The sequence below is a fragment of the Scyliorhinus torazame genome, chromosome 10 (assembly GCF_047496885.1).
Source record: "Scyliorhinus torazame isolate Kashiwa2021f chromosome 10, sScyTor2.1, whole genome shotgun sequence".
NCBI classification, from domain to species: domain Eukaryota; kingdom Metazoa; phylum Chordata; class Chondrichthyes; order Carcharhiniformes; family Scyliorhinidae; genus Scyliorhinus; species Scyliorhinus torazame.
In genome coordinates, this window is record NC_092716.1 from 228,134,080 (window position 1) to 228,149,154 (window position 15,075).

At 43.7% G+C, this 15,075-nt stretch overlaps 1 protein-coding gene across 2 annotated transcripts in view; it reads right to left on the reverse strand.

Moving 5' to 3' along the window:
• The window catches only part of sbf2 (SET binding factor 2), an 857,151-nt gene that overhangs the window by 466,176 nt on the left and 375,900 nt on the right, over window positions 1-15,075 (reverse strand). For both annotated transcript variants that reach the window (XM_072466526.1, XM_072466525.1), the window contains exon 3: window positions 12,375-12,512. In XM_072466526.1, coding sequence (XP_072322627.1) covers window positions 12,375-12,512 — 138 coding nt within the window. The remainder of the gene's footprint in view (window positions 1-12,374; window positions 12,513-15,075) is intronic.

A 15,075-nucleotide genomic window follows, 5' to 3' on the forward strand; every position in this document is an offset into this window, starting at 1 on the left:
GATCATAGCTACACAGATACCAGGACGGCACGGTGGCACAGTGGTTAGCACTTCTGTCTCACGGCGCTGAGAACCCGGGTTCGGTCCCGGCCCCAGGTCACTGACCGTGTGGAGCTTGCACATTCTCCCCATGTCTGCGTGGGTCGCACCCCCACAACCAAAAGATGTATAGAGTAGAGTAACAAAGGGAAACCCCGCACCGCACGAGCGCATCCTCAAGGTAAATATGGTTGATCCCGCAGGACGGGGGAGGGAACAAAAACCCTCCATCAGGATAGTCAACTTCAACGTCAGGGGACTTAACAGGCCAGTAAAAACAGATCCAGGATCTTCGCCCACCTAAAAGGTACGAAAGGTAACATAGTCTTCCTCTAAGAGACACATCTGAGGGAGAAGGACTGACTGCAGGTAAGGAATGGCTGGTTGAGACAGACATACCATTCCTGTTACGGGACTAGAGCCAGGGGGTTAGCCATACAGATAAAAAGGAGGACGATGTTTAGGGTGATAAGGGCGGTTACAGACCAAAGGGGATGGTACGTCATGATCAGCGATGTCCTGGATAGGGCATCAGAGGTCCAGATGAAGGTGAACACATCCAACTGGGACGACATGGAATTTGTAAAGAAGGCAATGGCGGACATCCTGACATAGACATGCACATAGAGCACGGTGGGGACCTTAACTATGTACAGGACCCACTGATAGACAGGTCAAACCTCAGCACAGGAAAACGACAGACATAGCTAGGGAACTGGGAACATTTATGGAACAGATGGGGGCAATGGACCCATGGTGGTCCATGCATCTGGGTGAGAAGGAATTTGTGTTTTTCTCGCCAGTACACAGGGTCTATACCCGCATCGACTTGCTTGTAGTGGGGATATCGGTGTTCCCAAAGATAGTAAAAGCGGAATACTGCTCGACCACGCTCCACATTACATGGATATGGGATTGGAGACGGGCCTTGCCCAAAGAGGTAGGGCAGCCCGGTAGCATAGTGGTTAGCACAATTGCTTCACAGCTCTAGGGACCCAGGTTCGATTCCCAGCTTGGATCACTGTCTGTGCGGAGTCTGCACGTTCTCCGCGTGTGTGCGTGCGTTTCCTCCAGGTGCTCCGGTTTCCTCCCACAGTCCAAAGATGTGCAGGTTAGGTGGATTGGCCATGCTAAATTGCCCTTAGTGTCCAAAATTGTCCTTAGTGTTGGGTGGGGTTACTGGGTTATGGGGATTGAGTGGAGGTGTGGGTTGGGTAGGGATAGGGTGCCCCTTCCAAGAGCCGGTGCAGACTCGATAGGCCTCCTTCTGCACTGTAAATTCTATGATTCCAATACCCCAAATGGGGGTTGGACATGACCCTATTGGCCGACAAGGTCTTCTGCCATAAAATATCACAGGCCACAGGCGAGTACGTTATGAACAACCGGAACGGGATGTTTCACCTTCCATGTTCTGGGAGGCATTAACTACTGTGATTAGGGAAGAGATTATCGCCTATAAAGCTCGCAGACGTAGGGAGATCGACAGGCAGTATTCCGAGGCCACAGCCATAGAACTTCTGGCGGAGAGGAGAGAGCTATGAATAGACTTTAACCTGCTATCCACCAGGAAAGCAGTGTATCAGCTCCACCAGAAAAGGGGGAATGTTTTACAAGCATGGAGACAAGACTAGCTGCCTGCTGGCTCACCAGCTGAGAAAGCAGACAGCCATGAGGAAAATAGCCCAGGTAAAAGATAGCAGAGGCAGACTGGTAGCTGAACCCAAAAAAGTTAATGAGGCATTCAAGACCTTCTGTCGGGAACTGTACACCTCTGAACCCCCCGACGGGGACTCAGGTATGAAACAGTTCCTTACTGTACTGGACCAGTCAGTCGTGGGGGACGACAGACGGAGGGAGCTGGAAGCGCCTCTAGAACTGGGAGAGATCATGGAGAGCATGAGCTCCACGCAGGGTTCCTGGCGGACATCTGCAAGAATTTGTGACAGCATTGGCCCTGCACCTGCAGGAGATGTTTGCAGACTCGCTAGCGAGGGGAACCATGCCTCCAATGCAAACACAGGCCATCATGTTGCTGATACCCATAAAAGGGACAAAGTCCCAACAAAGGTCCACAAGTGGACATTGACCAGTCTGGTGGAGGAAGTAAAATACGGACACACTGGAATAGGATGCACACCTACTTTCCCTAGCAGGGAAGGTGCAGACGATCAAGATAAACGTACTGCCCAGGTCCCTCTTCCTGTTCAGATCCATATTCGACGGTCGTGTGTGTGTGCGTGTATGCGTGCAAAGAATCTAAGAATCCCCAGAACAGTTCTACAAAGAAGGAGAATCATGGGGGCCTGGACCTCCCGAACTTGCAATACTACCACTGGGTAGCAACGGCGGAAGAGTGAGGGGATGGGTGAAGGGCGAAGACACTGAATGGGCAAGGATGGAGGAGTCGCTCTGTACAGCAACGATCCTCCGGGCCCTCGACACAGCAGCACTCCCATCCCCGCCAGCAAAACACTCAACAAGCCCAGTGGTGATAGCCATCCTGAGAACCTGGTACCAGATGAGGCAGCACTTCTGTCTGACCGAAATGTCCATCATGACCCCCATCTGCGGCAACCATAGCCATGCTCGACGCTCTTTTACACGGAAGTCAGACTAGCAACCTTGGAGGAACTGACGGAGAAACTGGAACTGCCAGATGGAAACAAACTCCGATATCTACAGGTCAAGAATTTCTCCGCAAGGAGACTTCAGCTTACCCACGCACAATGCTAGAGAAGTTACTGGCCATGGACAGTCTGGGGAAGGGAAACTGTGGGGACTTGTACGGACGATTTTGAGAAAGGACGCGCTCCCCACTGGACAAGGGAAAAATGGGAGGAAGAGCTAGGGACGGCAATAGGATGGGGACTCTGGAGCAAATCACTGTGAAGGGCCAACTCCACATCCTCATGCACAAGGGTAGGCCTCATGCAGTTGAAAGTGGTGCACAGAGCAAGCCTGACAAGAACCAGAATCAGCAGGTTCTTCCTGAAGGTGGAGGACAAATGTGAACAGTGCCAGGGACACCCAGCCAACCACGCCCATATGTTGTGGGCATGCCCCAGACTTGTCGGGTTCTGGACAGCCTTCCTCGAAGCACTGTCCAAGGTTGTGGGGGTGAGGGTAGAGCCGTGCCCAAAAGTGGTAGTCTTCGGGGTATCGGATCAGCCAGAACTATTCTTGGGGAAGAGCGCCGACGTCTTTGATTTTGCTTTCCCAATCGTCCACCAGAGAATCCTGCTCGGCTGGCGACCAGCAGCACCACTCACAGCTGCAGATTGGCTGGCAGACCTGTTGGAATTTCTCCACCTAGAGAAGATCAAGTTCACCTTCTGAGGGCCAGAGGATGGCTTCCACAAAGCATGGAGGCCATTCACCAACTTGTTCCAGGACCTGTTCGAAGCCAACAGCCAATAGAGCGGGTGAGGGGAGGGTGCCCGGGACCGCAGGGAACAGACAAGGAAGGGAGGGGGAGTCTAGAGAAAAAGGAGGGGGAGGTCGGAAAACGGCCGATTCAGAGGCCAAGGCGTCTAGAATGAGGCCACAGGAAAAGGAACCCCCATGGAAATGCCGAAAACAGGATAGGGAAAGGGGAGAAGGTGGGGGGGGTGGGGAAGAAGGGAGGGCACCGCTCGTATTTAAATAGCAGATAACTGCCCATTGTACACTCAGGAACCCAGGAAAGGACCCTGAACCCAGGAAAGGACCCTGAAGGTGTGTGTGTGTGGGTGTGGGTGTGGGGGGGGGGATCGTAACCAACGCATTTATCCTTACGGAATGTGTAGTGTATAAAATGTAAAAACTTCAATACAAATATTTTTTCAAAGAATCGCCCAGAGATGATTGTCACGAGTTTTCAAATTCCACTCACAAAAACACACTTTAAAATCTTCTTTCCCATTCCTGCTTTCCCTTGAAAGGTTTGCATCCTGAAACCCATACATGGTTTTCCAAATTACTCTTTTAAGCAAAGCTGCCGCTCCACTTTTAACAACAACAAATCCAGTTCTTGATTGTATACCAATCCCTTTCAGATTTCTTTGTCTTAACTGTTTTTACACAATCTCAGAGATCCAGCCACCGATTTCCATAGTTATTTCTCTAACTTACAAGGCCCACATGCTTATGCATTAAATTAAACCCACTTTAAACTATACCTTATTTCTAATGTTTACCAGTACAAATTTAAATCCCTTAAAACTACCTTTAGTTCCCTCGCCACCTGCCACAGACACAGTCTAGCAGTTATGTCCTGCAGGTTCTGGCCAGCTCGGTCATTAGTGGTGCTACCAAACAACCCTTAGCATTGGACATTGAAGTTTCCCACCAGAATATATTCTGCACCCCTGTTACCCTCAGGGCTTCCTCCAAATAGTGAGCATGGAAGGGCACTGATTTGGGAGGGGGGCAGGACTGTGGTAATCAGTAGAAGGTTTCCTTGCCCATATTTGAAATTATGCTATGAGACTTCATGTGGCCCAAAGTCGATGTTGAGGATACCAAAGAAAATTTCCTGCAGCTTGTATGCCGCTGTGCCGCCACCTTTACTGGGTCTGTCCGGCTGGTGGGACAGGATGACGGTATCTGGGATAATATCTTTGAGGTGTGATTCCATGAGTATGCCTATGTCAGTCTGTAACTTGACTAATCTGTGTGACAGCTTTCCCAATTTTGGCACAAACCCCCAGATGTTAGTAAGGAGGGTTTTGCATGGTACACTGCACTGAGTTTGTCATTGTTATTTTCTGCGCCTGGCTTTCTGTCAGTTGCTCCATCCTCAGTTTTATTCTATTTTTTGATTTTTTTTTTGGGTGGTTGAATACAATTGAGTGGCTTGTTAGACGTCATTTAAGAGTCAAACACATTGCTGAGGATCTGGAGTCACATACACGCCAGACCAGGTGAGGACAGCAGATTTCCTTCCCTAAAGGATATTACTGAACCAGATCGGTTTTAATGCAAATCAACAATGGTTTCATTGTTGTCACTAGACTTTAATTCCAGATTTGTATTCAATTCAAATTTTACCATCTGCCATTGTGAGATTCAAACCCAGGTACCCAGAGCATTACCGTGGGTCTATGAATTACTAGTCCATTTTATAAAATAAAAGATAGACAAGGCCTAAAAGTAGTAACCAGAGGACAGGCTGCCAACCAGAGGACAGGCTCTACTAGACATGGTTTTATGCAATGAGATAGGATTAATTGATAACCTCATAGTGAAGGCAGCCCTAGGTAGCAGCGATTATAACATGATTGAATTTTACATTCAGTTTGAGGAGAGAAAAGTGTTTTTCAAACTTAAGAAAGGTCATATTTCAGAATACACAGTAGACACATCCCAATGAGACAGAAAACTTTCAAGAGGAAAGCCCATCATCCTTGGTTAATTTAAAAAGTTAGACAGTATTAAAGCATACGTTTGCGTAAAGATGAATGGCAAGTCAGAGGATTGGAAAGAATATAAAGAACCTGTGCGGAGTCTACACGTTCTCCCCATGTCTGCGTGGGTTTCCTCCGGGTGCTCCGGTTTCCTCGCACAGTCCAAAGATGTGCGGGTTAGGTGGATTGGCCATACTAAATTGCCCTAAGTGTCCAAAAAAGGTTAAGTGGGGGTTACTGGGATGGGGTAGATACGTGGACTTGAGTAGGGTGCTCTTTGTAAGGGTCGGCGCAGACTCGATGGGCCGAATGGCCTCCTTCTGCACTGTAAATTCTATGAACATCAAAGAATGACAAAAAGATTGATAAGGAGGGAAAAATTAGAGTAAGAGCAAAAGCTAGCCAGTAATATAAAGATGACAGGAAGACTTTCCACAGCTATTTAAATAAGAAAATAGTTAACAAAGCGAGCATTGGTCCTATAGAAAATGCATGTGGGGGATTGGTAATGGAAAGTGGGGCTATGGTGGATGAATTCAACAGGTATTTTGCATTTGTCTTCACTATAGCGGATGCAAGTAAAATCCCAGAAATAGCTGTATATCAGGAAATGGAAGGGAGGAGGAAAGCAGGAAAATTACAATCACCAGGGAAGTGGTATTGAGCAAATTGTTGGGTCTGCGCCTGATCCAGGTGGGTTTCACCCTAAGGTCTTGCAAGATATGACTAATGAGATAGCTGATGCATTGGCTTCAATTTTCCAAAATTCCCTAAAAGTTAAAGATAATGAAGTTCAAGTAATCGAAAGGGGAATAAAGGAAATGTGAATTAGGAATTAGAGAACTGCGAGTAAAATACCGATTGTGAAGAAAACAATTAAAAGCCTCTAAGTAGCACAGTAGCCTTGCGCATAGCTTAGAAACAATAGATAGTGATTCAAATATATACTTGTATCCTTTGAGAAGCTCACTAGCAAATATCTGGTTGTCCGGTTTTCTTCCGTTCGTTCACAGGATGCGATCATTGCTTAGGGTTGGGAGAAAATGTAATAAAACTGTTCAAAATCATGAGGAAGCTGGACGGGGAAGATAGCGAAGCTGTTCCCATTGGTACTAGGTTTGAAAATCAGAGAATATCGACTTAGTGAATGGCAAAAGAATCAGTGACATGAGGCAAAACATTTTTATGCAACTAGTGATTAAGATCTAGACAACACTACCTGACAGTATGGTGGAGGCAGATTCAATTGTGCATTTCAAAAAAGAATTGGATATTTATCTGAAGAGAAAACATTTACAAGGCTACGGGGAAATGACAGGAAGGTGACACTAACTTTGTTTCTCTTACAGAGATCCAGCATGGACACAATGGGTCAAATGGCCTCCTTCTGTGCTTTAACTGTTCTATATGATCGTGACTATTGACCTTTCAAACATACTCAAAGCAAGAAGTAAACTGGAGTTGTCTTTTTAATACTTTGAGTTAAGTAGTCTAATGCAATAAACATTGTTTTTGCTCAACAACCAGCGCTCCACAATTTGCAAATAAATAGCACGATTTGAAGTCTGTTCTGAGTTTAAAAGTTTAAGCTCCAACTGCCAGTATGGGTAACATACGACATGTGTTCCATCTCACTGGCTCCACATCATGTAACAATGGCTACAACCAAAAGATCAAAACATCTCTCTCTTTCCAAGTTTACTCGAACTGGTTAAACAATTTGCATATTACTTTTTTATCAGTCACAATTCTGACAACATTCCTTTTTGCTGTAATCTTCACAACTGCTGTTTATGCAAAATATTCTTATTTTTCATGCAATATGACAACAATAAAGCTTGCCATATTATTTGGTCATTAGAATGGAATTCAATGTATGCACTTTATCTAATTAAATTAATAACTGTGGTGTCTGACCAGAAGAACCTTGAACTTTATATGTTTACCAACTGATGTCTACAATATTAATTGTCCAACAAGAGAAGGAAATGCGAGCTATCTATAAAGGTCACCAAGACGTCAAATTTCAGGGATAACCGTGCAAGAAGAAAATCAGTCTGCTGACAAAAACACTGCAATATTTGAATCCAAATTGCCTTTCACAATTTAGAATAGAGGTAACAAACTAAAGGGCTTGACCTCATATTTAGATTTGCAAACAAAGACCTTTGCATAACATAGTGTTTACAATCACCATCTGAAGAAGTATTCTGGAATGATAATTTAACCCAGCTTTATCGTGAACTTGTTTTGATAAATTTTAATTAAATATCACGTCTCCTGCCAAATATGCTTTGTGCCCAAATTAACTACAGTAAGGTTCTTGGGGCTTTATTAACATTGATTAATTAAAAATCTATGACAGTTGGTAAATAATTGTATGTAAAGGTTTCAACAATGGTAACAAAGCAAACCTCTTGGAATTGAACTGTAAGCAAGAGAAGTCTAGATTAAATTGCATTTATTTCAATGCATGGAGTCTGGCAGGCAAGGCAGATGAACTCAGGGCATTGATGGGTACATGGGACTGGGATATTATAGCTATTACTGAAACATGGCTAAAGGAGGGGCAGGACTGGCAGCTCAATGATCCGGGGTACAGATGCTACAGGAAAGATAGAACAGGAGTGAGAGAGGAAAGGGAGTTGCGTTTTTAATTAGGGAGTATATCATGGCAGTACTGAGGGGATATATCCAAGGGTTCGTCCACTGAGTCTACATGGGTAGAGCTGAAAAAAAAGAAGGGGGAGATAACATTGATAGGATTGTACTACAGGCCCCTAAATAGTCAGTAAGAAATTGAAGAGCAAATATGTCCGGAGATTATAGATAGCTACAAGAAAAATAGGGTGGTAATAGTTGGGGGCTTTAACTTTCCCAACATTGACTGGGACAGCCACAGCATTAGGGGCTTGGATGGACAGAAATATGTTGAGTGTATTCAGGAGGAATTTCTCATTCAGTATATGGATGGCCTGACTAGAGAGGGGGCAAGATGTGACCTCCTCTTGGGAAATAAGGAAGGGCAGGTGACAGAAGTGTTAGTGAGGAATCACTTCAGGACCAGTGACCATAATTCCATTAGTTTTAAGATAATGATAGGTCTGGCCCGAAAGCTAAAATTCTAAATTGGGGCAAGGCCAATTTTGATCGTATTCGACAGGACCTTTCAAAAGTTGATTGGGGGTGTCTGTTGGCAGGCAAAGGGATGGCTGGTAAGTGGGAGGCTTTCAAAAATATGTTAGCCAGGGTTCAGGGTAAACACGTCCCTTATAGAGTGAAGGGCGACACTGGTAGAAGTAGGGAACCCTGGATGTTTCGGGATATTGAGGCCCTCAAAAAGAAGGCGGTGGCATATAACATGCAAGGCAGCTGGGAGCAAATGGATCACTTGAAGAGCATAGAGGTTGTCAGAGTAGAGTTAAGAGAGAAATCGGGAGGGCAAAAAAGGGACATGAGATTACTTTGGCAGATATGGCAAAGGAGAATCCAAAGAGCTTCTTCAAATACATAAATGGCAAAAGAGTAATCAGGGAGAGTGTAGGGCATCTTAGGGATCTACAAGGTCATTTACGTGCATATCCACAAGAGATGGGGGAGATCCTAAATGAATATTTCTCATCGGTATTTACTATTGAGAAAGGCATGGATGTTAGGGAACTTGAGGAAATAAATAGTGATGTCTTGAGGAGTGTATATATTACAGAGAAGGAGGGTGCGCATCAAGGTAGATAAATCTCCGGGACCTGATTAGATGTATCCCATGACGTTGTGGGAGGCTAGGGAGGAAATGGAGAGTCCCCTAGCAGAGATATTTAAATCGTGGACAGCCACAGGCAAGGTGCCTGAAGATTGGAGGGTAGCAAATATTGTGTCTTTGTTTAAGAAGGGCAGCAGGGAAAAGCCTGGGAACTACAGGCCGGTGAGCCTAATGTCTGTGGTGGGTAAGTTGTTAGAAGGTATTCAGAGAGATGGGATCTACAGGCATTTAGAGAGGCAAGGACTGATTAGGGACAGTCAGCATGGATTTGTGAATGGAAAATCATGTCTCACGAATTTGAATGAGTTTTTTTGAAGGGGAAATCAAGGTAGATGAGGGCAGTGCAGTCGACAAAGAACAAAGTCGACGTTGTCTACATGGACTTTAGCAAGGCCTTTGACCAGGTACCGCATGGTAGGTTGTTGCACAAGGTTAAATCTCATGGGATCCAGGGTGAGGTAGCTAATTGGATACAAAATTGACTTGACGACAGAAGACAAAGGTTGTAGAGGATTGTTTTTCAAACTGGAGGCCTGTGACCAGCAGTGTGCATCAAGGATCAATGTTGGGTCTGTGGTGATATGCCCATGGGAGATTTCATAGTTGGCTGGTATGTGAGCTCCAACCAGCAGATAGCGGTACAGACACATCAGCGGTCTCTAGACCAAGGTTATGTGACCTGTAACTCGGATATGATGGGAGATACATCCGGCCATCTTCAAAAGACTGAGAGGGTAATAATACGTGCATATGAATAGTCAGTGCTCGGTGCAAGTTCCAGAGGCGTAGTTAGCAGACTCCATGATAACGTGCTCTACATCAGATTGCTATCTCACCACACGAGACTCAATAAAAGATTCTGGTTTGGACAAGTCGAAGTGTTTGATGGATTCCTTCGCAAAGTACAAAGGATCAAACACAACACTGTTATTTGTTATTTATATTAATGATTTGGATGAGAATTTAGGAGCCATTGTTAGTAAGTTTGCAGATGACACCAAGATTTGTGGCATGGTGGACAATGAAGAAGGTTATCTGGGATTGCAACAGGATCTTGATCAATTGGGCCATTGGGCCAATGAATGGCAGACGGAGTTTAATTTAGATATATGTGAGGTGAGGCATTTTGGTAGGTCGAATCGGGGCATGACCTCCTTAGTTAATGGTAGGGATTTGGGGAGAGTTATGGCACAAAGAGATCCAGGAGTACAGGTCCATAGCTCCTTGAAAGTAGAGTCACGGTGGCACAGGTGGCACATTAGCATTGCTGCCTCACAGCTCCAGGGTCCCTGGTTCAATTCCAGTCCCGAGTGACTGTGTGGAGTTTGCACTTTCTCCGTCTGCGTGGGTTGCCTCCAGTTCCGGTTTCCTCCCAAAGATGTGCAGGTTAGGTGGATTGGCCATGCTAAATTGCCCTAGTGTCCAAAAAGTTAGGTTAGGTTACTAGGTTACGGGGATAGGGTGAAGGTTTGGGCTTTCCAAAGGCCGGTGCAGACTTGATGGGCCGAATGGCCTCCTTCTGCACTGCAAATTCTATGACAATGACACAGATGGACAGGGTGGTGAAGAAGGCATGCGGCAATGCTTGGTTTCATTAAGTCAGAACATTGAATACAGGAGTTGGGACATCTTGTTGAAGTTGTACAAGACATTAGTAAGACCACACTTGGAATACTATGTACAGTTCTGGTCACCCCATTATAGAAAGGACATTATTAAACTAGAAAGAGTGCAGAAAAGATTTACTAAGTTGCTACCGGGACTTGATGGCTTGAGTTATAAAGAGAAGCTGGATAGACTGGGACTTATTTCCCTGGAACGTAGGAGGCTGAGAGGTGATTTCATAGAGGTCTATAAAATAATGAGGGGCATAGTCAACATCTTTTCCCAAAGGTAGGGGAGTATAAGAAGTAGTGCATCATTCCCCTAGTCACAGGCATTATTATTTTATAAAAGATAATGAGAACACTATTTTTGAGGTTCAATGTAAATATATTTGCATTTATCCAAGGCAAGCTTTCAGCTAGTTGGGAGTCAAAGAAGTTTACAAGGCTATTTGTTTCAGTATATGAAAATTCTGTTCATGGAATTGTGCTTAAAAAGCAAGATAAATGGCTAGTGTACTGTGCTCTAAGCTCTCTATTGCTATACTAAAAGCTTTCCAAATCATAACAGCCCACATCGCGATAGCTTCTAGACTCCAGTCCACTGAACAAGTTCATTTGTCTAAGTTTTGAAAGGAGATTCCAAAATACATCAAAATGAGCCAAAGCCGACACCATATTATGAAACAGAAGGCTTTAGAATTTAACAGTTATTGTAGCAAAGGAATTAAAATTTCTGATACAGGACACTGAAATGCTAAGAATGATTGACGGTTTCAGCAGCAGACTCAGGGAAAAGCACTTAAGTATTTTAAAAGATGAGATAACTTCTTAGGCGTGTGCAATAGATGGCTCATGCAGGATTTCTAAAGCAACAATTGAAGTGGGGGACCTAGCCGAGGCAGCCAGATAAGACAGCAAGGGCATTCGAAGATTTCATAACATCAAATTTCAGACACTGAAAAAAATGCAACGGTTAGAGGGACTAATCGGTTCCCTAGAAAAGAGAGTTTTGCCTAACAAGTGGAACCAACTACTATAGCCCCTATAACTCCTGGCTAGTGTCTCTGGTTGAGCAAAGTCATTGACAACCTCTGTCCTATTTGGACCCCAAATCAGCTTCCAACCGTGTTCCTCTTTATCACAAAGATCGCTTACTTCTACCTTCATTAGATCATTTCCATCCCTACTTCAGACCATTTACCAATGAAATTCTCATTTGTGAGTTTGTTGCCTCCGGTCAGATTTCACTTTTTACAATAACCTCCTGGCCAGCCTCCCATCCTCAATTTACCCAAAATTCTGCTGCACTTTCCTATCCTGCACCACGTCCTATTTCTGAATAGATTTGCTCCCAATACCCAAATGCCTCAAATTTTAAATTCTTATCCTGGTATTAAAATCCATTTATGGATTTGTCCCTTCCTATCTTTGTAATCCTCCCTGCTCTACACCTGCCCTGAGCTCTCCATTCCTCAGACCATCCTCTCGTGGGACCCTTCGCTTTTCACTGGCAGCTGTATCTTCAGCTGGCACACACTATGAAGTAACAAAGTAAATAGGAAATGCTCTGAACATACTTACTTGTAAATTAATTTCCGCTTCATAAAAAGTTAGACATGCACAGTAGTGGCGATCTGAGTCAATGTCTGTCAGAACCACCACAAAGTACGTTGGCTGCTTTCGTTCAGTAGACAGTTCCCAGCCACCAGGTTGACAAAACTAGAATTAAAAACAAATAATGAACACAGTTAGGGCACGCCTTTTGTCCTTCCAAAACATCCAAAAATCATTTTAAAATGTTTACAGACTAATGTGTAAATCATTAAATGTTGTTTGACAATGGTTTATGAGAATGTATAATACTAATGCATGGATTAAATTGCATTTTTAAGTCTGTAATACAAATGCAAAACACTGTACATGCTGGAAATCTGAAATAAAAACTGAGAAAGATCAAAACACTCAGATCAGGCACCGTTTGTGGAGAAAGAATCAAAATTAATGTTTCAGGCTGACGATCTTTCTTCAGAACTGGAAAAGGCTCTTTCAAGTTTTGAAAGTCAGCAACCTGAAACATTAACTGCATCTCTCTCCACAGATACTACCTGGTCCTGCTGAAGATTTTTGTATTCCAGGTTTTATATTTTTAAAACAAAAGTCTTTCTGTTCCCCTCTTTCCCCCAGTCCAGAAATGCAGTTTTTACACAGATGGTTTTATCAGGGAAGCAGGAAACTGCAAAATTTGAAGTTTAATGTTGATATTCATGATTTTCAAACTTCCTAATTTGCTGCCAGTTGTGTGCAACATACCTAATATAAACAAGGCAGTTTCCAAAACACCAGAGGCCAAGATTCTTCTGCAAGTATTTCAAGTAAGAGTTCTGTGTTATAAATGCAACATTAGATGAGCATATTGTTTTGAGCCCCACTTACGTTCAATGCAAGGGCATCACAAATCCCAGAAGGGAAACTTATTCTTAACTATTTCTTTTTGGATTTGAGCCATCACAACAAACCAGTCTGTAAGAACTATAAATTTGCCCCCGCGACACTGGATGCCTCTTTCAAAAGCTGGAGACAGGACGAAGGGACACTGACGGTAGGGGACCTAAACATAGACGGCAGGATAGCGACCCTGGGGGAACTGATGGACAAGCTACATCTGGCAAAAGGGAACCGAGTTGCGATACAGGCAATTGAGGAACTTCCTCCGTAAGGTGACAGCAACATTCTCCCAATGCCCGGGACAGTCTCTACTGGACATGCTCCTAACCGCAAGTGAACTGGGGGATCTGGTAACTGCGCTAACATGTATGGAGAGATAAGGGAATTGGAATTGATATGCTAAAAGCTGGGTCCACAGGGTGGGTAACATCAAAGGAAAATAATGATATATCCATAGCACAGTAACTGGAGAAAGGGGCACAATAGCAGCAGTTCCCATCAGAGCCACACCTAGCTCTCATGAAAACAAGTTTTTGCCATAAGGGCAGCCGATTAAAATCTAAACTCAAACCATGAAGATTACGCGTTCACTATAACTGAAGACATGGATAAATAACCTGTGGGGATAATTAAATGCTGGATTTAGCTCATAGCTACTTAATATTCAATGCTGTTTGGGAACAAGGGAGTCTCAGAGTTCAGGAAATGTAGGTAGTTGGGAACAAAGGAGTAACGTCATGTAATGCTGTGTGTGCATAGCCATCAATATAGTTATACTACATATACTGATGTAGTGCATTATAATCTTTCTTGTAAAGTTAATAAATATTCATTATTTATTGACCACAAAACAACTGGACTATTCCTCTCCAGTTTGCATATCTTTTCCATTAAGAACCGATGTCCCAGGTTACCCTTCTGGGTTTAGGGATACCCTCATTAGCGGGTTTCTTAACAGTATGCCTAAGAGATGATGACAGCTGGAGCGCTGTGGTACAAAATGGCACAGCTGGCATCAAATGTTACATGATGATCTGCCTAATCTGCATAGTTCTGTCAGTCAGTCACTCCATGTACAGGCACAAATGCTCTTGCGAAAATGGTGTCTCGCACAGCTCACATCATTAGTGTGGACACACACCATGGATGCTATCTTGGAGTTAAAATGGCACTCACTGCACCAAAAATACAGTGCTAAGGAGCCAGATTTTGCAGCCCTAAAATATCGCTACAGTCAAGCTATTTAATCAACATTCTCCTTTTATTCTTCAGCATAGGACAAACAAAAACAATTAATGAAGACTGACCAAATTACTTCTATTACAGACAATTAAAAACTTTAAAAATGCTCTCCAATATTGGTCTGCAAGGGTCAATTTATACATGTAAAATTACTGCTAAATTTCATCAGCAATACACATTTAGAAAACCAAACACTTCTCTGTTATATGCATTTTGAAGTGTTTTATATTTCCATCTAGATTGATTAGCTATATGAATAATTAGGACAAATGAAATGAAATTTTCAAATTGAGTATTTTTGTTTATATATATTTTTTAAATAAATTTAAGAGTACCCAATTATTTTTTTCCCAATTAAGGGACAATTCAGCGTAGCCAAACCACTTAACCTGCACATCTTTGGGTTGTGGGGCTGAAACCCACGCAGACACGGGAAGAATGTGCAAACTCCACACCGACAGTGACCCGGGGCCCGGATTCGACCCGGGTCCTCAGCGCCGTAGGCAGCAGCGCTAACCACTGTGCCACGTACCGTCCATTTTTGTTTATATTTTATAGGGATCTTGATCAAAGATTCTTGATTTTGTTTGTAAAA